Consider the following 23,889-nt stretch of genomic DNA (forward strand, 5'->3'; position numbering starts at 1 on the left):
TTGTTTTTACTTTTGCTGCATCAGGTGCAGGAACCTTGAAATGTAAGGTCCTCATAAGTTCACAAAGGGTCTTGAAAGGGACAAATCTATGTGTAGAAGGTAAACTATTTGGAAAGACATAATTCCACTTTGTCATAATGCTTTTCTCACTTTACTTCTGACTTGCTTTACTTTACTCCTCATTGGGAAGATATGGTCCTCTCTAACCCTCTGACTCATTTTAAGAAAAAAAAAAAAACATCATGTATTGTTCGCCTACAGTCATTGCATACACTTCCTTCTGTTTTTCTGATCTGTTTCCCTAATCCAACGTCTGTACAAGCTTTCACACTTCACCATGACCTCTTCTTTCTTCCACAAGTGTAAAATCAAGACTTCTTCACTATCAAAACCTTCTTCTCTGTCTAACTTGCTACTGTTTCCCCTGTTTTTTCTTTCATGAGGTAATCCTCAGCCTGGCCTTGGACTGTCTCTGTCTTTCTGTGTTGCAACCCCCATCCCACCCATCCAATCTGTCCCCCCTGTCACTCCCTCTCCTCCTCCCTCCCCTCCTCATCTTCCTCTTGATGGGTGCCAGAGCTCCAGTGTAAGAGTGAGCTCCAGTTCCAGCCGACCTCCCCTCTGCACTGCTCTCCTCTCCTTTCCTCTCCTCTCCTCTCCTCTCTTCTTCTCTCCTCTCATATTATGGCGGACTCTCCTCTTAACAACTCCTGGCCGTCTTTCTCCAAACTCTGGATGAAGAGGTGGTCCTTCAAAAGAGGTACAAACCAAGGTCTGCTTGGACCGTACACTTGGGTGAAAAAGCAGGAGCAGTTGCTTTTGTGATGTGGGATTGATGTCTCTCTGAATTACATTCATTTTCTTTCTTTTACAAACTTGTTGACAGTCAGGACCTGTTTGGATGTTGTAGATGATTGAATTGTATCTGATGAGTCTTTGATGCAAAGTAGAGTGAGTCATATCAAACCTTTGTACACTGGGTCATACACATGTAATATCAGACTTGTAGAGTACACATTTTTTTCTGTAGATGTACTGGGTATTATGTGGGTTTTCGGTCATAGGTGCCTTTTACACTCCTCATGTGCAACGACTTCTACTTCTGAGTTCATGCATCTCCCAGGCCTTGACTGATTACATGCCTTGTATTGCAGCGCTGTTATCTTCAGAGGAATATGACGGTTGGATTTAAACACGCTTCCATTTTGCTCCAGTGTCTGTGCACTACCTGTTTGCTTTGAAACACTAGTCAGTATATGGATCTGTAATCAAAGAGGATCCTCCAGATGACAGTAGTTTTGATGTGCGCTTCAACCTCAGATCTAGGAGCCTCTGTGTTCTGTTCTCACCTAAACACAACATCTGTCAATACCACAACACAACACATTGACACAAACACTGGGTTTGGACTCACAGTGAGACATGAATCATCCAGGTACTGAATGGTCACTGTGACCTTAATCCCAACACACAAAGACCAGAGCAGTGAATCGTAGACCTGAAGCTGAAAGTGTGTGTGTGTGTGTGTGTGTGTGTGTGTGTGTGTATGTGTGTGTGTGTGTGTGTGTGTGTGTGTGTGTGTGTGTGTGTGTGAGTGAGTGAGTGAGTGAGTGAGTGAGTGAGCGTGCGTGCGTTACATATGCTCTGTTGGTTTTGTGAGAGACATGCCTTTGTTTCTTTTTTCTCGTATTTGCTCAAATATCCTTGTTCCTCCCAAAACACAACACACAAATGTAATGATTATCTGTAATTAAGTGTCAAAAAGAAAATTTGGGTTTATTTAATATTGCTGTTTTCACAAATGACGAGCTTACTGAATCTGTCCAAGATTTTAAAAAAACAAACAAACAAAACATCAAAATTATGAAAAAAAAGTACTTTTTTCCAAAATACTCATCTCAGTGGGCTACAATCACTCTAGCATATACTGTTATTTCACACAGCGTATTTCCAGACACTGTATTTTTTTTTAGAATAGGAAAAACTATATAGACAAAAAATGTTAAATAGAGGGGGAAAGTGAAACCACAGTGAGAGGAACAGGAGGAATCTCCCTTGGGTGGATGGAGATGTGCAGTAGATACCACATTTACTCAAAAGATACAAGCAGAAGCAACTATAGAGAAGTAAATAATTTACAGAAACTAGAACACTTCAGCACAAGTGCTGAATTTGCTGCAGGGATCTCCTGATACCATCACACACCTTTCATAGGTTCAGTTTTCAACAGTTCTGCAGGATGTTCTTCACACCAGAGGAACCTGCCTCTCTCGTCTGAAGTGGTTTTTGCCATTTTTGTTAAAAGAGTAAAATCTCATAGAGAAAATGGAAATACCATTTGTGAATAATTCTTAATGTAGTAAATATGATTGATCAGATGTTTGATGAGTCTTCCCGCATACTTTGATAAACTGTGAAAACATTGTCAGGTCCAACAGATTGTGATGAGACTAATGTGTTCAAAAAAAAAAAAAAAAGAAAGACAGCACAGCCATTTTTGATGGAAAAACAACAGAAGCTCTGCATCTTCTACACTGTTTATCAGGGTCATATAGCCTGGGGTATTTGCTCCAAATCAGTTCATGGCACATTCACATCATTTGATGAAAACACAGTCATTATTACTTGAATTGCTAAGAAAAGTCAGAGCACATTATCCCTAAGTGCTACAGATTTGGATGTGTGATTTGTGTTTGTGTTCTTAAAGCTGCAGGATGAGTCACTGAAATTCATCTGGAAAATGAAGCAGAAACAGAACAATGAACATGTTGAATATTAATGTGTTTTATTATGCTATAGCAGGTGCAGAATATACAAAAATATATGTAAATAGCATAAATTGCAGTACAAAGTAAAAACAAAACAAAACAAAAACAAAGCAAAAACAATATTGACTGAGTTGTACATGTCATAATTGGAATAGTTTCATGTAAAGTGTAAAGGTGAATATGTTCTTGGGGCTTTACAAGCTGATGATGGTCTTTAGTTTTAGTAGCAGATCTTTGTTATGTGGGGCCAAACAGCTGACAATGACAACGACAAAACAGTTACAGAGATGGACACTGAGCATGCACTCACACACTCTGATGTTTCATCCTTGTGTGATTTATTAGTAGATATGAGAGGCCAACCATAAATGGCCACAGCAGCAGCAGCAGCACAACTGTATATCCAGGTTTATTCTTAACGCCAGTGGGATTTGGACACAAACAGATTCTCCTCTGATGGGGATGGTGCCATCCCTGTGGCCTCAGCTCAGTGATTTAGTAATATAGAAAATAGATATGTGCAATACGTCAGCTGGTGTGTTTATGTGAGAGCATCTCTGGCTGTCGAGCTGCTGAGAGAAGTGGATGCAGCTAGTTTATAGCAAAGCTCCAACTTTAAGATCTGCTACTTTGAAGGGATCATCAATAATATCACAGACTGGCTGGGGATTATTAGAAATAATTTTGTATTTCAAACATCTTATTAGTACTGCAACTATTGATTATTTTTGTAATCAATTAATTTATTGATTGTTGTATTTGATTCTTTTTGATTAAACAATTATTAGAATAGGTGAAAAAAAAGGAAAAATATGAAAAACACATGGTTGTAAGTGACAATTTGTCCTTTATTTCAGAACCAGCTCAAACAATAACCACAGAAAGTATAAAAGTGAAAGGATTTATTCAAAAAATCAATATAAAAACAACAATAACAATGATCACAGTCCCTGCAATGATCTAGCGACACGTCCAGGGTGTCCCCCACTTCTACCCAATGGTAGCTGGAATAGGCTCCAGTATCCCTGCGACCCTCTGAAAGTTAAAGCAGTTTAGAAGATGAAAAAAATAGACAAATTACAAAAGTATATATAAAAATAACTACTGATGTGAACAACAACAAGCAAGTCCAATGACATCCGCAAACAATATGTGCACTGGAGTCTTCAACACATTTGGATCCAACTTACAAAGTTACTAACAACTGAAAATGGAATTACATACAATTGTGTGTTGACCCTGGTGTCATGTGCATCACAGTAAGCATCTGTGTAAAACACAACAATGGAACCAATGTTTAGCAGCAGAGAAATTAAGGAAATAAAGCTTTTATTATTATTTTTTTATCCATTCAAGTTCCTTAATTGATTAATTGTTTCATCTTTATTATCATGACATCTGATTCAACAAATTTTGTTCCAGTTTTGAAAAATATGAATATAAATAAAAAATAAATAAATAAAATAATATATATTTGGTTCTACATCTTGTTGTTTTTGTTAAGCTTGATTTTATATCACAAAAAATATTTGCAAGAAAAGTTTTAAAAGCAGTCCCCAAAACTATGAAGAACTGTTATGTCAGGAAAAGATTTTAGGTGTTTCATTGGCCAACTTTAACATACATGTATTTTCAAAATATACTGTTAATACATTCAGAAGTTGATGCCTGAAACACAATAAAAATGATCAAATCTGACTGAAAATGTTACAGGAGCTACAATCAACACTGCCCTGTCAGATTCCGCCATCAGCAGGTTCATTGGTAATGGGTCAGGGTCCTGATTCAACATTTTGTGCCAAAGTTTAAGAAAGAGATGTCACTTATTTCTAAAAGAACATTTCTCAATGTGGGATTGCAAATCATTTTGTTCTTTCACATCTGCAGACCATAATATTGGGAACAGAATAAGTGATTACAGGGGAAAATTCAGTGTGTAAAGGCCAAGGGTGGAAAGCACTTTGCATTGCATTAGAAACCATTATAACTCTATGTTGGGTGTAGATGCATGGGGTTTTTCTGCATCTAGAAACAAAATCTGAAACTATAGAAGGAGGAAGAACCAAATCAATTATGTGCAGAAAAATCAAGTTCTGTGGACATGCACTCATCTCTGATGGACTGAAACACAGTGGAAAAATGTGCTTTAGCCAGACAAGTCTATTTTTCAGGTTGTTTTGAGGAAAAACAGACTTTGAAGATGAAAGACTCCATTCAGATTGTGATGCACCTGTGATGGTCTGGGGCTGCGTCAGTGTCCACATGTCTGACCTGCAGATGTGTGAAGGCATAGACTGAATTTTACAGACATATCAAGTCAACATCTTTTTCCTGAACTATGTAGTTATTTCACAGTTGCAGTCAGTTATTGTTCAGCATGAAATAAAGAAAATCTTTTGTTTGTGCTTCTATTGTTGCATTTTAGAAGATGAGAAAAAATAAAGGAAGGTCCGCACAACCAGTGAGCTCCCAAACCATTTAATCGTGACGTTTCGGGCCAAGGCCCTTCATCAGACTGAGGAAGGGCCTTGGCCCGAAACGTCACGATTAAATGATTTGGGAGCTCACTGGTTGTGCGGACCTTCCTTTATTTTTTCTCACGTTCTACTTTTTTGGGATCTGGCACACCTCTAATTTTGGATGTGCGTGTCGTTCACCTTTTTTCATGCATTTTAGAAGATGTCCCAACTCTCTAAGATAAGATGAGATATGACTTTACTGATCCCACTGTGGGGAAATTGCAGTGTTTACGAATACATCCAGTTCTCTGTCCGTGATTTAGGTTTAGCATCAGACTGTTGACCAGTTAGTATTAGCATTAGGTTAACCCAAATTTTAACCCAAATTAAGCCAAACTAAACAATTGGTATGCCACTGACTACTGTAACAGCATGTAACGAACTAAATAGTGAATATTTCTGTGATATACATACCAGTTGTTTGTTTGGCAGTGGGATCCACTGCAACTGTTGTGGTCCTTTAGTTTCTTATAATCTGTGACAATCTGAGTACGGTGACTGAACCCAAATGCAAGACCCGGAAGCAGACGTAAAAGTTTACAGTGTTTATTAAACACAGGTTTAACTGACAAGTCAAGGATTGTGTTAGAATACATGATTCTTGAGGTTACAGAGTTCAGGGTTCTTCTCAGGGTTTGTGAGGCGGACCGGAGACGGACCCTCCCAGCCCGGACCGAAAACACCCGTCGGGTATCCGACTAGGGGAGAGCAGAGGGATGTCAGAAAACAGGCCAGGTCATACACGGTGAGGCAAACAGCCACAGAGGTACAGACAGGGGACAGGCAGAAAGGCAGAGGTCCAGAAAAACAATCCAGGCCACAAACAGGGAGACAGAAAAACAGGATCCAAAAACGCTGGTAAATAACACACTAGGTGATACGAACTGGCACAGGACAGGGGAAAACACAGGGCTTAAATACACAAAAGGGAGGGAAGACAATGAGACACAGGTGGAACAAATCAGGGCGGGGACAGGTAATCACACACAGGTGGAACTGATTAGGGAAAGGAAGCAAAGACACCAGACATGACCCATGAGGAGAACTTAACAAAATAAAACAGGAAGTGACAGACAAAACACACAAGACAAACAAAACCAGACAACTGTCTGGTGGCAAATGTGTCAATAATCCTGCTAAAATTTTTTCAGCTTTTCTCGGATTTGTTTAGGGGTGTGTCTTACATTTCGTGCCGCCAGCTTGTTAGCTAATTTTACATAAATTTGTTCCTTTCACATTGTTGCTTCGAAGTCCCCCTGAATTTCCTCCTCCAAATATACTCAAAAGAGCCTGGACCTTGTTGTCTGTCCACTTGTTGTAGCTTCTCTTTTGGTCCATTTTCCGAATTATCAAAAGGTGAAGTTTGTGGAAATGAAATAAACAAAGTTTGCTGCAGCACAGTGGCTTAGTGGTGGGGAACGGAATGCAGAATGCTGCAAGTCTAGTCCACCAATCAGCATTCTCCAGCACACAGCCCTGCCCCTCAAGAATTCCGGGTAATCTGAAAAGTACTACCTCCCTACCAGGTACTTCTTCGTGGAAAGTTTGGGGGTGAGGGAAAGATTTTTACCCAGGTAATTTAGTTAGAAACGCACCAGGGTTTTTCAAAGTTCAGGGTAATGCTCAAAGTTCCTGCAAAAGTTCCTGCAGTGGAAAAGGGCCTCTAGTCATCTTCTGTTATTTATTGGCTTAACGTGGCCTCTTTCAGTTGATCAGTGTATCAGTATGATTGGTATGCTAGAAACCTGTGCTCTGAGAAATGTCCTGAGTTGTCTGTAGTGTAAAAATAAAATGCAATTAAATGCGTTATTTTTTTAAACACCATTATTTTTCTATAATTAATCAAAATGAATACGTTAAAGTGACAGCCCAATGTATATATGTATCTACATCTATATCTATATCTATTTCTTATAGGTGTCTCGTGTCTCACCTCTACCACAAATACTAACAGTTTTGACCTCTGTTTGGGTTGTATGACCTACAGTTTGTTCTCTCTATGTCAGACTTTAGTCAAACTTGTTTCCAGTTTCAGCAGGCTAGAAACCCAGCTGTAAATATGCCACATAAAGACAAAGTAAACCCACTGTATAGACTAAGTAAAGCCTCAGTCACAAAGCTTCTTATGAGTGATGGATTTGTACGAATCTCCCAGTTCATACGAGATTTGGAGTTCGTAGACATTCGTGGAGGGAGTAGTAGTTTTTTTTACAGCCATCTTATGAAGTTGGTACGGTTGCCATTCAAAACACAATAGGAATTTTTGAGGCCACTGTGAGAAGTTGACGTGAGTTTGTTTCGTACGAAAACTGCACAGTTGTCACGGTCTTCATAAGGGTGCCTTGGGATATTCCTAAGTTAGACCTATGGCCACTTCATGAATTATTTTGTCCTAAGGTTATATAAGGTATGGCACCCTTATATGCAACTCATGGCGCTCTCAAGTCAATGGTAGGAAGCTCTTACGTTGTTTCAGAATATTTACTGTAGATCGGTATATAAACAGTAGCCGTGTACTAAAAGTCTCATGTCGTGATCATCACATTCAAGATAGCAATATTGCCCACAAGACTGAAACTTCAAGAGCTGCCAGATGAAAAAAAGGAAGATCAAACTGTTGTGGCCACTGTTTTAGTCTGGCAGCATCTGAAGAGGGACATTCTAAAACGCTTAACGTTTTAAAAAAAAAAGTTTAAAGTAGTTGAATGCCCCAGAACAGTGATCAATCATCACCAAAGTTCATGTGGACATCTGTAGTCATGTCCACTTTCACCTCTGCAAAAAAAACTTAACGTAGTTTATTCTTAGAGTATTGTTTTTTTCATTCATTTATTCATTTTCTGACCTGCTTTATCCTCAAGACGGTCATAGGGGTGCTGGAGCCTATCCCAGCATCAGAGATGTCCACATATACAGACATTAAACTACATTAAGCTTTTTTTACATTAAGAGTTTTAGAATGTGAATGCATGTTTTTTGTGTTTAGGATCGTGCGCTGTCCGTGATGCTGAATCACGCTTTCCTCTAAAGTATGCGGGAAAAATGACCTGGGGCCTCATATATAAAGACTTGCGTGGATTTCATACTGAAACCTGGCGTACGCCCAAATCCAGAAAAGTCCGAATGCACAAAAAAATCCCGATGTATAAAACTGAGCGTACGCCCGAATCCAAGTACGTTACGTTTATACATCTCAATCAGCGTGGAATTGAGCGCATATGTTGGAGTACCTGACTCCTCCCTCTCCACGCCCACATTTAAATATGCAAATTAGTAGAAACAGGGTCTGCAGGTGAGATTCCCTCTGGGATTCCCCTGACTGCATATCAGATGATGACGTCAAGGTGGACATGAAGCGGAGGCTGAAACAGGTGGAAGAAGAAAAGAGACGAACTGAGACTGTTTGAGCAGAAAGTTGACGATATTGTGGGTGACACTGGTCTGACAGGGCTGACTCGGATCATCCCCAAGGTAAATACATGTTTAGTATTAGTGTAACTCACACATTAGTTTATTTTACGGGTCATACAATAGTCTGATCACAGCTAAACAAGAAAAAGGTTCACATGTAATCATGTCAGGATATCAAAGAGGAAATCAAAGACTTTGACTCATGTTTAATCACTCAAATTATTATTTTCCAACAATGAGACAGAAGACGGTCAGACCCAGTATCATCCTCCTGTCACAGAGGCTTCCTGTTGACTACCCGGCGTTAGCCGATCCTCCGGTCTGCCACAGCCCACTGCTGATGCCCGTCCGACCGGCATGGGTCCATGCTCACCCGAGTCACATTAGGACATCGAGAGGACAATGGGCTGAGTCAATGAGTGACTGGACCCACTAATAAATGTTCTCACAGACATGAACACTACATTAAGTGCATTTATCAACCAGTGAATTCTTTGTCCTTGTCTCCTTATATGGTTGTTGCTGAATGTCCTCCCGGGCAGGACTGGCATTGATGGATACAGGGTCTAATTGGTTCTGGTTGGTTCTGGTTCTGGTGGTGGATGTGCTGCTCTGGCAGTAGGATGACGTGCTGGTGTGTTCATTGTTCATCTGTGTATCTCCGATGTGCACATCAGTTGGAGGAATGACCTTTTTCACATTATTAACAGTTTTTCAGTGTCACCTCTAAGTGTCGCCAAAGGTTCCAAAGCACTAGAAATGTGCGTACACCAGTTATGGACTTGGCGTGAAGGACCGCACATTTCCACGGTCATTTCACTCTTTACACATCTGAACATGAGCGTGGAAAAGGGCGTACGCCAGGTTTTTGTGCGTATGCACACTTTATACATGAGGCCCAGCACAGTTAGATATTAGGAGTCATAATAAGCACCAAATGAAGACATTTGAAGAAGAAGGTAGAAGAATAAAACAAAGATACTCAATTTTAATAGAGGGAAGTGAATGTTAAAAACACTAACCATCCGACACTGAGTGTGTAACCCTAACTTATCCTCATTCCTGTGGACTGTGCATCATCTTTCTCCAGGGGCCTCATGTATAAAGCATGCGTATGCACAAAAACCTGGCGTACACCCTTTTCCACGCTCACATTCAGATGTATAAAGAGTGAAATGACCGTGGAAATGTGCAGTCCTTCATGCCATGTCCACACTGTCAGCCCGGATAAGTAGAGTTTACTCAAAAAATTTGAGGCAAGTGATTGCACTTAAATGATCTGAGTAATGATCGACTAATCAATTGGTTTAAGTAGGTTCAACTTTAATGCTAAAAGTATTGAACTTAAACTATTAAGTAGAAACACTAAAACACAAGTTATTTGTACTTTAACTCTTTAAGTGCCAGACAGTTAAGGGGCTAATAAGCCTTAAAAGTGCCACAGAATTTGGCCGTTTTTCAGTATTTCACGTTGTTTTTATAATATTTGAAGAATCCTGCAGAAAACCGCCGGTAACATCCGACCGATTGCTGATTAGATTCAAAACGCACCGGACGCAGCCGATTCATTATTGATCATAATTTGCATAATTCATAATAATAATAATAATAATAATAATAATAATAATAATCTTTATTTATATAGCACTTTTCATACATTAAAAACTGTAGCACAAAGTGCTTTACATATCAGTTTAAAAATCAGTACCGCGCCCCACCCACACCCACCCACTCACCCGCACCCGCACACACACACACACACACATATACATGCAAACCCACAAGCTCACACATACTTAAGAAGACTGACTGAGCACGGGTAGACCAGAACAAAAATGTACAAGTAAAAGTAAAAGATCAATTTAGGAGGCGCTGTCTCAGGGAGCCATCCGCACCAGGATGCAGCCGCCGACCCCAGTGACCAGGCACCAGCAACACAGCCCCGCATCTCAACTAGTGGGAGAGGGCCAACTGGGACCCCCACCCACCAGAAAGGAGCGGACCCCAGTGAGAGAAGGCGCCACAGCCCCCGGAGTCCACAGCCGCCCCCCGGCATGGAGGGCTCCCTCTGATGAAACACCGGAGAATAAGAAACATTAAAAAGATATAAAAATATTATTCGGTCGCGTGACCTCAAATTCCCGTCTGCTTGGTCTCAAAAGGGGGACACAGAAAGAACGTCATCGAAATGTGAGAAAGAAATGGGGGTGGATGGTTTGTTTGTACACAAATGTGGCGTGTTCTCCAAAGCCGATCTGATCGGCCCGTGGCACTTTACAGGTTGTTTTCGTAAAGCTGATTTCATCAGCCCATGGCACTGAAAGTGTTAAATCTGTTGTAAAATCAACCCCACTATCCAACCATTCATCTTAGCATTTTAGGTTACACTGACTAATTTTCTCAATTGCAGCCAGATTAATTTATCACTGATTAAACAACTTTTTTTTAAGATAATCAACCTCAAATTTCTATTCCTGACCATAATAGTTATGACAGTATCCAACTTAAAATATTGTAGCAAGAATGGAAGTTAGCTCAATGTCATTTCCCAGTATAGGAAATGCTTTTAATTTGACAAGACATTTAAGTTCCACTGTACAACAGCAGTTGTAGATGAACAGGAAAGCCATTGTTCTTCCTATGGCTCTGACTCATGGTGCACTTCTACAAAAATACAAAAACAAACACAAAAAGGCCAATAAACACTGCTATACACACATTAAAACCAAATTAACACTAACACCACAACCCCGCTGAACCCCTGCACATAAAAATAACACATTTTCAACAACATGCCTAATACCCACAATGCAATGGGAAGATAAATTGGTGTGGTCATGAATAAAACTTAGTGATTTAATTCCATTCAACTTAAAGTTTTTCATACTTTCAACTATGTCTACAAATTAGCAGAATATACTTAACATTTTATAATAACATCATAAAACTTAAATCATTTAAGTGCATTGTAATTAAAGCATTTTAGTAAAGACAAATTCTGGGCTTACAGTACATAGCTGGTGTACGCATGTTTCCAGTGCTTTGGAACCTTTGGCGACACTTAGAGGTGACACTGAGAAACTGTTAATGATGTGAAAAAGGTCATTCCTCCGATTGATGGGCACATCGGAGATAGACAGAAGAACAATGAACACACCAGCACATCATCCTACTGCCAGAGCAGCACATCCACCACCAGAACCAGAACCAACCAGACCAACCAGAACCAGACCAACCCTGGACCCATCAGTGCCAATCCTGCCAGGGAGGACATTCAGCAACAACCATATAAAGAGACAAGGACACAAAATTCATTGGTTGATAAATGCATTTAATGTAGTGTTCATGTCTGTGAGAACATTTATAAGTCGGTCCAGTCGCTCATTGACTCCGCCAATTGTCCTCACGATGTACTCTTGTGACTCGGGTGAGCACGGACCCATGCCGGTCGGACGGGCATCAGCAGCTGGCTGTGGCGGACCGGAGGATCGACTAACGCCGGGAAGGCAACAGGCAGCCTCTGTGATAAGAGGTTGATACTGCATCTCACCGTCATCTGTCTCATTGTTGGAAAATAATAATTTGAATGATTAAAAATGAGTCAAAGTCTTTGATTTCCTCTTTGATATCCTGGCATGATTACGCATGAACCTTTAGCTTGTTTGGCTGCGAACAGACTGTTGTATGACCCGTAGAATGAACTAATGTGTGACTTATACAAATACTAAATATATATTTACCTTGGGGGTGTTCCGCGTCAGCTCTGTGAGAAAAGTGTCACCCACAATATCGTCGTCTCTCTGCTCAAACGGGCTGAGTTCATCCTCTTCTCCTTCCACCTGTTTTGGCCTCCGCTTCGCATCCACCTTGATGTCATCATCTGATCATGTAGAGAGGGGAATCCCAGAGGGAATCCCACTTACAGGCCCCGTTTATACTATTTTGCATATTTAAATGTGGACATGGAGAGGGAGGAGTCAGGTACTCCAACATATGCGCTCAATTCCACGCTGATTGAGATGCATAAAAGAAATGTACTTGGATTCGGGCGTACGCTCAGTTTTATACGTCTGGATTTTTTTGTGCGTTTGGACTTTTCTGGATTTGGGTGTATGCTTGGTTTCAGTTTGAAATCCACGCAAGTCTTTATACATGAGGCCCCAGGTCTTGTGTTGTTTCTTCAAGCTTGTTTTTCTGTTAATAAAACACTTTCCCTTCAGCACCATGTGTTTGAGTCTAGACATTCACTCCGTCTTGACAGGTTGTGTACGACCCCCTCTAAGAATGCCATGAATGCCACCGAATGACGCACTACTGCCTATAGGAACGCCTTACGTCCACCTTGAAAAAATAGGACCAATGGCCCTGTAGCTTACCGCCCAAATTAAAAGCTTTGGAAATGTATCCAGATGCCATTTATTATCACCCAGTTATGTGTATTTATTATATTACAGAAATAGCCCATGTTTTGGTCATATTCCAATCAGATCTGTAAAAAATTCAAATTCCAACTTGACATCATTGATACTTACTGATTTATTGTATCAGTCCACTTCCTATCTGTTATAATGGGAACATTTTTCAAAGTCGCACCAAATCCAGAATCAGACCTGGATTGAAATCATTTCAATACCTTGTGTTGACATCATCATAAAGAAGCTGTATACCAAGTTTGAAGTCAATCAGAATTGTAGTTTGGGAGAAAAAGACAAACGAAAATTTTTCCCCATAAGAGTCTATGTTAAATTTTCCTAAGTTCCCGGATCCAGAAGAAGATCCTGATCAACATGTGGCCATTATGTGTTGGTCATCTCCCCATCAGGGCTGGACTGCAGAAATTTCAACTTGATATCATGTATATTTACTGAGTTATTGCACCAATCCACTTCCTATCTGTTATAATGGGGAATTATTCAAAGTCGCACCAAATCCAGATTAAGATCCAGATCCAAATAATTTCACTAACTTTCGTTGACATTTTCATAAAGAAGCTGTGTACCAAATTTGAAGTCAATCGGAATTGTAGTTTTGGAGAAGAAGACGATTGAAATTTTTGTAACGGACGACAGACGACGACAACAGACGATGCTGACGGATGCCGACGACGCAAATGGACGCTGCATGATGACAATAGCTTACCGGCCGACAGGTTGTATGCTATTGTCATCATGCGTAAAAAACGTGCAAATCTCTGTCTGTACGTTGTTCATGTGAATGTCGTAAGGGACCCTTAATAACAATGTTGTTACGACATAACACACAGCGTGGACCCAAATGCTCAAGACTCTCCAGGTTCAGTGGTCAAAGGGATTTATTTTTAAAAAATTCAAAAGGCAAAAACGAATGAACAAAAGAGAAGCACAACGTGCTCAGTAATTACAAAATACTGTAGAACAAAAAGAGAAGCACAACGTGCTCAGTAATTACAAAATACTATAGAACAAAGAGAGAAGCACAACGTGCCCTATACTAAACTAAAACCTGATTTACAAAAACACTTGGTACGAGAACACAAGATACCTATCAAGGGATGATCTTCACTAGAACACAGAAACAACGCACTGACAAGAGACAAAGGGAGTGAGGAGAAATATATAGGGAAGGCAGGGATCACAAACAGGTGTGGGCAATAACAAGAGGGACACCAGGTGCAAATAATGATGGCATTAGGAAGACAGGGACAAGACTGACAAAATGCAGACAAAACAGGAAGGCAACCACCATCACCAAAATAAAACAGGAAGAAACAAAACAAAATACCTAAACCTAAATACCTAAACATACACGACGACGCATGACAAAGGTAGTGTGTTCTTGAGGCCACCGTAGGAACATGTGGGTTCTGGAATGGCCTGCTGATCCATGAACATCATGCAGTATTCTTAGGCTGTTCATAAGGCATTCGTTAGGGCACCATACGAAAAGGGATTTTGTAGTGCATTTGTGGAAAATCTTGCACTACATCATCCACCTGGCTATGAACTTAGGAATGGTCCACAAACATTCCATTCTCATTAGGCCAACTTGAGAAGGTTGTATGAAATGGTCCATAAATCGTTTACATGGTGTTCGTAGTCGTTCGTAATGGCATTTGTGACTGAGGCTTAAGCAATGTACCAGTGAACACTGATAAGCATCACATAGCTCAAGAGCCACATATAGACGAGACTAAACGTGGAGTGAGAGGATATACATAAAGAACCAGACACATGATGAATATGTCAATAGGACACATATGACTCCGAATGAATACTTGTGTCACTGTGTGTGCATGTGTGATCTGGCTATTTGTTTGCTTATGCCATGTCAACATAACAAAGTCTTGCATTAATGTTTTATTTACAACTTGTACTGCTGGCAAAAAAATAGCCATTATCACAGCTTTAAGATATAAAAGACATTCAATATAAATCATTAAATGTTTTATGTTGTGTGTTTGATTTGTCTTTTTGCAGAGTGACCTTCTAGATGGGTCATGTTAAATCACATATCCTCATTCATCCCTCACACAGGTGATGAAAAATGGGCAAATGTATTGAAGTAGAACTGAGTTAGGCCCTGTGGAGCCAGACTGTCTTAGGCTCAAGTTCACAGGAGGCATCCCTTATGAGATGTGGTTCTTCCCTCCTCAGACAAACCTGGAGAGACTGAAATCTAAATTGTCCGACACTACAGTTGCATGCTGAATCACTGATTTTAGTAATGTAAAATGTGAACATGTTTAACACGTTTGACCTCAAATATGTAAGGTTCTATTATAAACTCCCTTCTGTATATCTGTAACATACCCTATCCTTACCATGTAAAATCTTTACAGCAGTTGTTGAAGCTCCGAAAGCTCAGTGAGGGAATAATCTCTGGCTTCACACCACTGACATGCCAACTAATGCTCACCAAGCCAGTGGTGACTGTGGTTTATGGTGTTTCTGTGAATAAAGGAATCTGTTTATGCAATGGAATGTAAAGGAGTTTTTAGTACATAAAGGAGCCTAAGACTTCTTCCGCCATATGCAAAATGCTCAAATTATTAACACAAGCATTGTGCAGGTGGTAAAATCAGCTGTCTACTGCATTTCTGTTGTTGCAGTTGGTGCATTGCTTGGAAAATGTTTGTAATTCAATTTAATATTCTATCAACCATCTTGGATCAACCTTTACTTGTCAGCCTCAGAGTGCAAGGCATGCAGTCGACCCTGTGAGCCTACCAGCACCCAGCTTAGGGTCCAGCCTTGTGCCCACGGTGGGACAGGATCATCCTCCTCACTATCGCCTGCATCTATTGCTGAGGATGTCTTCTTTGGTCCCACTGATGAAGACCAGGTAAAGCTCTATATTACCTGCTTTGATTAGGTCTGTTTTCTTTAAGACCAGTAGTATTTGACTTGAGGGTATGTGGCCAACATTGCTTCTTATAGCTTATACAAGTGATAAAATGGTATGCTGGTGAGCTGCACAATGTGGCAAAACAGTTATATTGCAAGTAAAAACTCCTTGCTTAATTGTAAAAGAAAATGCTCTGATTACTCTTTATCTTTATCATTTTTACTAGCCAATCCAAACATACACATTTATGATATGATAAACTTTATTTTGAACATAATTAGGAACAAAATACAAAGGTCAACAAAAGGCAAAGAGAAAGCACAAATTAAAACAGAACACTCCAGAAAGCAACAAGCCAACCAAAAAAACCAAAACAAAACCCCCCCAAAACATTTAAATAAATTATTATAAAAAGTACAAAACAGCAGCAACTTTCATTTAGAATACTGTACACAATACCCTCCACACTGATTACACAGAGTAAAACTGCAACTCAGAATTGTGATAGCTCTATTCTATTTTAATTCGTAGCATAGTATTATTTTCTAAATGTAACATGATCATTTCAGTGCCTATATTAAAGCAACTGAAAAGTGAAAAGAAAAATAGGACCAATGGCCCTGTAGCTTACCGGCCAAATTAAAAGCTTTGGGAAATGTATCCAGATGCCATTTATTATCACCCAGTTATGTGTATTTATTATATTACAGAAATAGCCCATGTTTTGGTCATATTCCAATCAGATCTGTAAAAAATTTAAATTCCAACTTGACATCATTGATACTTACTGATTTATTGTATCAGTCCACTTCCTATCTGTTATAATGGGAACATTTTTCAAAGTCGCACCAAATGCAGAATCAGATCTGGATCGAAATCATTTCAATACCTTGTGTTGCCAATCCAAACATACACATTTATGATATGATATAATAAACTTTATTTTGAACATAATTAGGAACAAAATACAAGGGTCAACAAAAGGCAAAGAGAAAGTACAAATTTAAACAGAACACTCCAGAAAGCAACAAGCCAACCAAAAAAAACAAAACAAAAACCCCCCAAAACATTTAAATAAATTATTATAAAAAGTACAAAACAGCAGCAACTTTCATTTAGAATACTGTACACAATACCCTCCACACTCATTACACAGAGTAAAACTGCAACTCAGAATTGTGATAGCTCTATTCTATTTTAATTCGTAGCATAGTATTATTTTCTAAATGTAACATGATCATTTCAGTGCCTATATTAAAGGCACTGTTTTACTGTGACTATATCAAGTCACAGTAAAACATGAATATTTATAACAACAATTTTTTTTTATTTTCAGTCTACACTAACAATCTAAATGGACCAAAAAGGGACAATAGAGAAAACTGTCAATGTCAACGAGACTGATTTATATTCAGTGCAGTGATTTGTTTCAGACAAACAACGATACATACTTTCACGTCAGAGGCTCCAATAACACCAGTAAAAGGTGATGGATTTGTCACTAGTAGCTTTTGTGATAAAGACTCTCCAGAGGGGTTTGAAAAATCACTAAATATACCAACAAAGTGTCTAAGATGGAAACACTGACTTTTACAGCAACAGACACACCATGGGTTTATATGACTGGGACACATTAAATCATTTGGTGTCATTTAGAGGAAAACGTGTGTTTCAGTATTTGAGTCAAGAAAGGACAACAAAAAGTCTATTCAGAGCTACTTTACAAACATGTCAGTGCAACATGGACTGTAAATGCTTTTGCAACCAGTCACTGATCAGATTTCATCAGACGTGACCTAGATGCTTGGGCAAATGACTTCACATTTCCACAACAGAATTCCATCAAATTATCTGTATTTATATTTAAACTTTTGATTTGGACTGAAAGGAAAGAGCTGCAGGTGGAAGGGGTATTTTCATATTCTGTCAGTTTTCCCCCTCATCTTGGTTCCTGCAGCTTAAAACCTTACACACTCGACCTCTGTCTTAAAAAAAGGCAGGGAATTAAAGAACCTGATTGAACTGCTTTGCACCCTAGTGGAAAATCACACTCGGCAGCTATTTGGCCTGTAAAACCCATAAGGACACAAATGTAATATACACCTATGGTACAAGGTGAAGAGCTGACAGAGGACTTTACCCAGAAGATAATATGGGCTTCATCTCCATTTCAGTTTTGCAGTTTTCAGTTTTTTCTTGCTTTCCTGTTTGTTTTTAGCTTACCGGCCGACAGGCTGTAAGCTATTGTCATCATGTGGCGTCCGTCGGTGTCTGTCGTCGTCTGTCGTCGTCTGTCGTCGTCTGTCGTCCGTTACAAAAATTTCAATCATCTCCTTCTCCGAAACTACAATTCCGATTGACTTCAAACTTGGTATACAGCTTCTTTATGATAATGTCAACAAAAATTAATTAAATTATTTGGATCTGGATCTGATTCTGGATTTGGTGCGACTTTGAAAAATTTCCCCATTATAACAGATAGGAAGTGGATCGATGCAATAAGTCAGTAAATATAAATGATATCAAGTTGAAATTTCTACAATCCAGCCCTGATGGGGAGATGACCAAAACATAATGACCACATGCTGATCAGGATCTTCTTCTCAATCCGGGAACTTATGGAAAATTTAACATGGGCTCTTATGGGGAAAAAATTTCAATCGTCTTTTTCTCCCAAACTACAATTCTGATTGACTTCAAACTTGGTATACAGCTTCTTTATAAAATAAAAAAAAATTGTTGTCATAAATATTCATGTTTTACTGTGACTTGATATAGTCTCCTAAGGCGGGGAACAACCCTAAGGATTTTCTGAATCTGAAGAGATCTTTTATCTGTTGCAGACCACACACATGAAGACAAAAAAATCAGGCATTGAACAGTTTTGATCATACTGTGTGTGGTGTGCTCCGATAATCTCAACACAGGACACCACACATAACGACTCTGTCCTACTACCAATCTAGAATGTAGTCCTTCGAGCCAGAAATCTCACGTGATCAAATGTGACCTAACAAAAATTAAGAAGATGAAACATAGCATGAGGGGCAGAGTCCTGAATCAGGTCGAGTAACGCCCCCCCCCCCCCCCCCCAAAAAAAAGGGTCTGGTAAAAAAGAAAAAAAAAGAGAGAGAGAAGAATTTTTGTGGGTACGGGCCCGGGCAAATTAAACAAAATGCGGGTGGGTAGCAGGCAAGGAAGTGAAAAAATACAAATTTGTGGATGAAAATAATTTGCAGGACATTGAAATGATGATGATCATCTAATTTGACCGTGGTTGATCCACATCCTGTTTTATTTTGAAGTGAGCTCCACCTCTGTTTACATCCAGCCACAGCTATCATTGAGCAATGCATATTATAGATTTATTAATGGTGTGCGTTTTAGGCAAAAATGAAGCCCTTAAAAGTGAGTTATGTATAGACAATGAGTTTAATCACGGGTTGGGTCAGGTTACGGGTCTAATGTATGTGGGTACGGGTGGGTGTCAGTTTGGAAAAGTAGACCTGTGCAGGACTCTGCTCAGGAGTCGTAAATATTGAGCAAGTTTAATATTTACGATTGTCGGCTCCAACCCGTTTAAGAGCCGAGAAGATGGCAAATGCCAGATTATTTTATGTTTTGTCCAATCAGATTATCCTGTGGTCTGAGGTGTGTTAAGAGTGAATTTGCCCCAGTAATCGGCTCTGAAACGGGTCGGGGCCGACCAAGGTTATAATAGTTTTGAATTTTTAATTATGGTTTAGTTTTATTTAGATTTGACCTTTTTTTCTCTAATTCAGTTAGTTTTAATTAGTTTTTAGAGCATGTTTGCTAATTTTTATTAGTTATAATTTTTTTCTGAATGCTTAGTTTTAGTTTAGTTTAGCTTTAGTGATAGTTTTAGCTATTTCATATATTTTATCTTCCTCACCATCCTATTCAAAGAAATTAGTGAGGCACGAATCAGTGGGTTACCCTGGACACTTTATTTAGGGGTCGGGTTAGGGCGGCTCATTGACTGAGCAGAGACACAAACACATGTACATTATAATGTATAAATTCCCTATAGCAGGTTGGGGGGGTGGGGGTGCGATCCATACACAACATCACTTATGTGAAAACAATGCGAAGATGTGCAAAGCGTGAGAGGAGATGCACAAAGCAGCCAGCAGTTTAACCAGATAGAAAGATATATAAACCAGCTAACCAGCAGTTAAAGCAGATAGAAACATATATAAACCAGTTAACCAGCAGTTAAACCAGATAGAAAGATATATAAACCAGCTAACCAGCAGTTAAAGCAGATAGAAACATATATAAACCAGTTAACCAGCAGTTAAACCAGATAGAAACATATATAAACCAGCTAACCAGCAGTTAAACCAGATAGAAACATATATAAACCAGTTAACCAGCAGTTAAACCAGATAGAAACATATATAAACCAGCTAACCAGCAGTTAAACCAGATAGAAACATATATAAACCGTTAACCAGCAGTTAAACCAGATAGAAACATATATAAACCAGCTAACCAGCAGTTAAACCAGATAGAAACATACATAACCCAGCTAACCAGCAGTTAAACAGCGTAGAAACATATAAAAACATATATAACCCAGTTCAGCAGCAGTAAACCACACCTTAGCAGATATCTCATATCTTAATCATCTCCAGGTCCATTATTTGCCAGCTTTGCTTCATTTCAGTTCAGCTAGCTGTAGCTAGTAACATCAAACGTTTTTTTAACATTATAACAGGTTACATACCTCTGTAATTGGATTAGTTTTCATCCTCCTCTTTTCTCCTCTTCTAAACTGTGCAGCTAAGGGCTTGGAAGGCCCTTTCATAGTGATAAACTCTCCAACCTTTACCTGGATGCTTAGTTCAAATACCTGCCTGACATTGTCTGTCATTCAGCTCCACTCTGTCTCTGTCACTCACGCACACACTGTGAGCGAAAAAAAAAAAAAAAAAAAATGTGTAGTATATTGTAGTATAGTTAATTTGTAGTTCTAAATATATTTAGGGTGTTTTTATACTCACATTTTGTCTCTAATGCAATGTTATTCCTCCCTCGTACATCGTTCATTACAATTACATGAACATTTACAATTATGAAATTAGGTGATGATGTCATTTAACAACTTCTAGTAGCTTTAGGATGGACAATAGATACTTTAATACTGAGGAGTTGGAAACCCTGTCCAGTGTTATGTGTAAGATTCATATCCAGAGAGTTATTATCTCTGTAACTAAAAGGCCCAGAACAGACAAGATGAACATTGATTATAATAAGGTGTTTGGGTGGTCACCGTAGGAGAGGAAGGGTGTATGCAGACATTAAACCTTGAATCATATGCTGGTTGGTGTTTTGCTCTGTCTTATCTTGTGTCCTCTTAATAGCAGGATGCGTGTTCAGTAGTCAGTGACTATGACTGTCTTGCTGTGGAGGACAGCAGCAGTGTGGAGGACCTGCTGGGCCTCAGCTCCTCTCTCAGAGACTCAGAGTTCTTCAAAGACCTGGAAGGAGGGATAGTGACTTTACAGAGTGCTGCATCCACAGTAGCTGCAATCCCAGACCACAAAACTGTCAATACATCTGCTAACCATCACACGTCTCTGATCACAGAATGTCCTGTCAGTGACTGGTCTGCACATCCCTCTCTGACCACTCACTCCCATACAGTAAAGGCACTGTCATCCAGCTCCTGGAAGCAGCCTACAGAGGATCCTGGTCAGAGCTTTGTGGTCACTCAGCTCAGTCCCAAGTCACTTCCAGGGTGTATTATTGACAGCAGAGACTCCCCTGGCCCTGCAGTAGGAGTGAACTTGACAATCGATCTGAATGGATTGTTAGGATCCATGGAATCAGCTAAAACAACGGCTGGATCAGAAATAAGAAAGGAGCAAATCAATATGGACTTAGATGGAGAGCCAGACCTGGACAGCTTTCCTATTCTGGTCAGATCGATGTCGACTTCTCGAAGACACAGCTGGGGTGTTTCCTATGTCCCCCATTAATCTGGGGAGGAGGTAGGATGGATGGATGGATGGATGGAGGTGATAAATTGTGATATATTTTAATATATGAAGTGGGTAGTGGGTAAGAACTTCAACAGCTTAGTCTAGTCAGTGTTTTATTATGATACTCATAATATTGAATGTTCCAGTGTCCAAGATCTCTGTTTTTCATATTTAACAACATACTGCAAAGTCGACAAATAAGAAAGACAAAAGAGTAAGGAAAGAATAAAGTACAAAAATACCCCTAAAAATTGCACACACCCACTCACACTAGTAGCTTTAGTAATAATTTAAGCACAACTGTATGGTACGGTGCTATTACTTCAAATTGATGGAATTACATCAGTCTGGTGTACATGAAAAGGACTAAAAAACACTTCCCACCAGATCAGCACAAAAATAGATACAAACAATGCACCCTCTGTCTGTGTCATACTCTATTTATATCCAGAATATTTTAATAACTAAATATACCACTCATTCTATGATGGCATTAAGTTAAGAGTCACTTAAGAATAAATATTACAAAGCATTCAGAGTACAGAGTCCTGTGGTAAGGCAGCAACAAACCATATTCAACAAACACACTGACTCATGGCGGAACATTTCACAACAATTTTGTGACATGATCAGTCTCCAAACACAACTCTGAACACATCCAACTATCAATCATTGGTGAGAAAATTCATGCAAGGTTTTATTTTACATGCTGGCAAACAAAATTGGGAAAATTTGAAAGATTTTCGTACAGAATCTTCACCTTTGTCCTTCAACCTTTTGGAGTTATTTTTTTTTGTGCTACTTTTTTTTTTTTTTTACATGTATGGGGTAAATTAGATTGAAAGTGAATTTTCTAACATTTCTATTGTTATCAAATTGATGTTTTTTGGGGGGTTTTTTTTGGGGGGGGGGTTTACTGATCTTCACCTTTTGACCTTAAATGGACAAAATTTGTCCAACATTGTGGACAAACAGTCACTGGAAAAAATATAACATTATTGGAAATAATAACTGCACATAAGTTGTGTCAAGTTCTTTTTAATAGTTTTTTTTTTTTTTAAACTTCTGCATATATTACTATATTATCACTGAACATCATTAAATACAAAAACATGTACATAGAGGTATAAACTGACTATTGCTCAGTGGTATAGTTGGTTGCTGTGTCACTGCTTTTAATAGTGGTGTAGAATTACTTTTGACTGAAGTGAACGTGAGCAGGGCACTAAAATACTATATAAATATTGAAACCAATAAATAAGATAAAAATAAACACAGAACTATGTTACTTGACTTAAAGTAAATTTGGTTTGTAGATAGTGTGTATTTCAGTGTGTAGGTAAACTCCTGTTGTGTGTCACTGACAGACTAAGTCTGGATACCAACGCAATGGACAGTGATGGGGACGGAGATGAAGACGAAGACAGAGACAACAGTCTCTTTCAGTCAACTGAGCTGCAAACTGTCAACTGCACAGCATGTCCCGACAGCGTCCAGGGGGACGAGCCAGATGGTCACAAACACATGGTCCCCTGTTCAAGAGCCAGAGTCACAAGCATGGTAATAAAGAAATAATGACTTTATTTAAAAGATGAGGCTGACGATGTACAGAGTCTGTGTTCACTGTGAAGAAGGAACATGGAAACCAGAGCGCCACTGTGTCTTATTAATGTGTTTTTGTGTCGTGTTTAGACAATAATGGTGACACTTGCCAGAGATACTTGCTAGTGGGACAAATTCACTGTTGTTTTTTGCTGTCCCAATGGATTTAGACATTTAGACACAGACTTATTGTTGATGGATGGCCACAGAGTGAACACTGGAAAGAAATTGAAAAACACTGAAATTTTCAATGAAATA

The 23,889-nt window shown here is 39.2% G+C and overlaps 1 protein-coding gene across 1 annotated transcript in view; it reads left to right on the forward strand.

Annotated features, from left to right (window-relative positions):
* Nucleotides 1-668: 668 nt before the first annotated feature.
* Nucleotides 669-23,889, forward strand: part of arhgef18b (rho/rac guanine nucleotide exchange factor (GEF) 18b) — a 138,812-nt gene continuing 115,591 nt past the window's right edge. Inside the window, 5 exon segments of the mRNA XM_030132070.1 lie at nucleotides 669-760; nucleotides 15,864-16,018; nucleotides 21,409-22,008; nucleotides 22,010-22,038; nucleotides 23,397-23,589. Of these exon segments, the coding sequence (XP_029987930.1) occupies nucleotides 685-760; nucleotides 15,864-16,018; nucleotides 21,409-22,008; nucleotides 22,010-22,038; nucleotides 23,397-23,589 (1,053 nt within the window). The 5' untranslated portion in view covers nucleotides 669-684.

The sequence above is a fragment of the Sphaeramia orbicularis genome, chromosome 4 (assembly GCF_902148855.1).
Source record: "Sphaeramia orbicularis chromosome 4, fSphaOr1.1, whole genome shotgun sequence".
NCBI lineage: Eukaryota > Metazoa > Chordata > Actinopteri > Kurtiformes > Apogonidae > Sphaeramia > Sphaeramia orbicularis.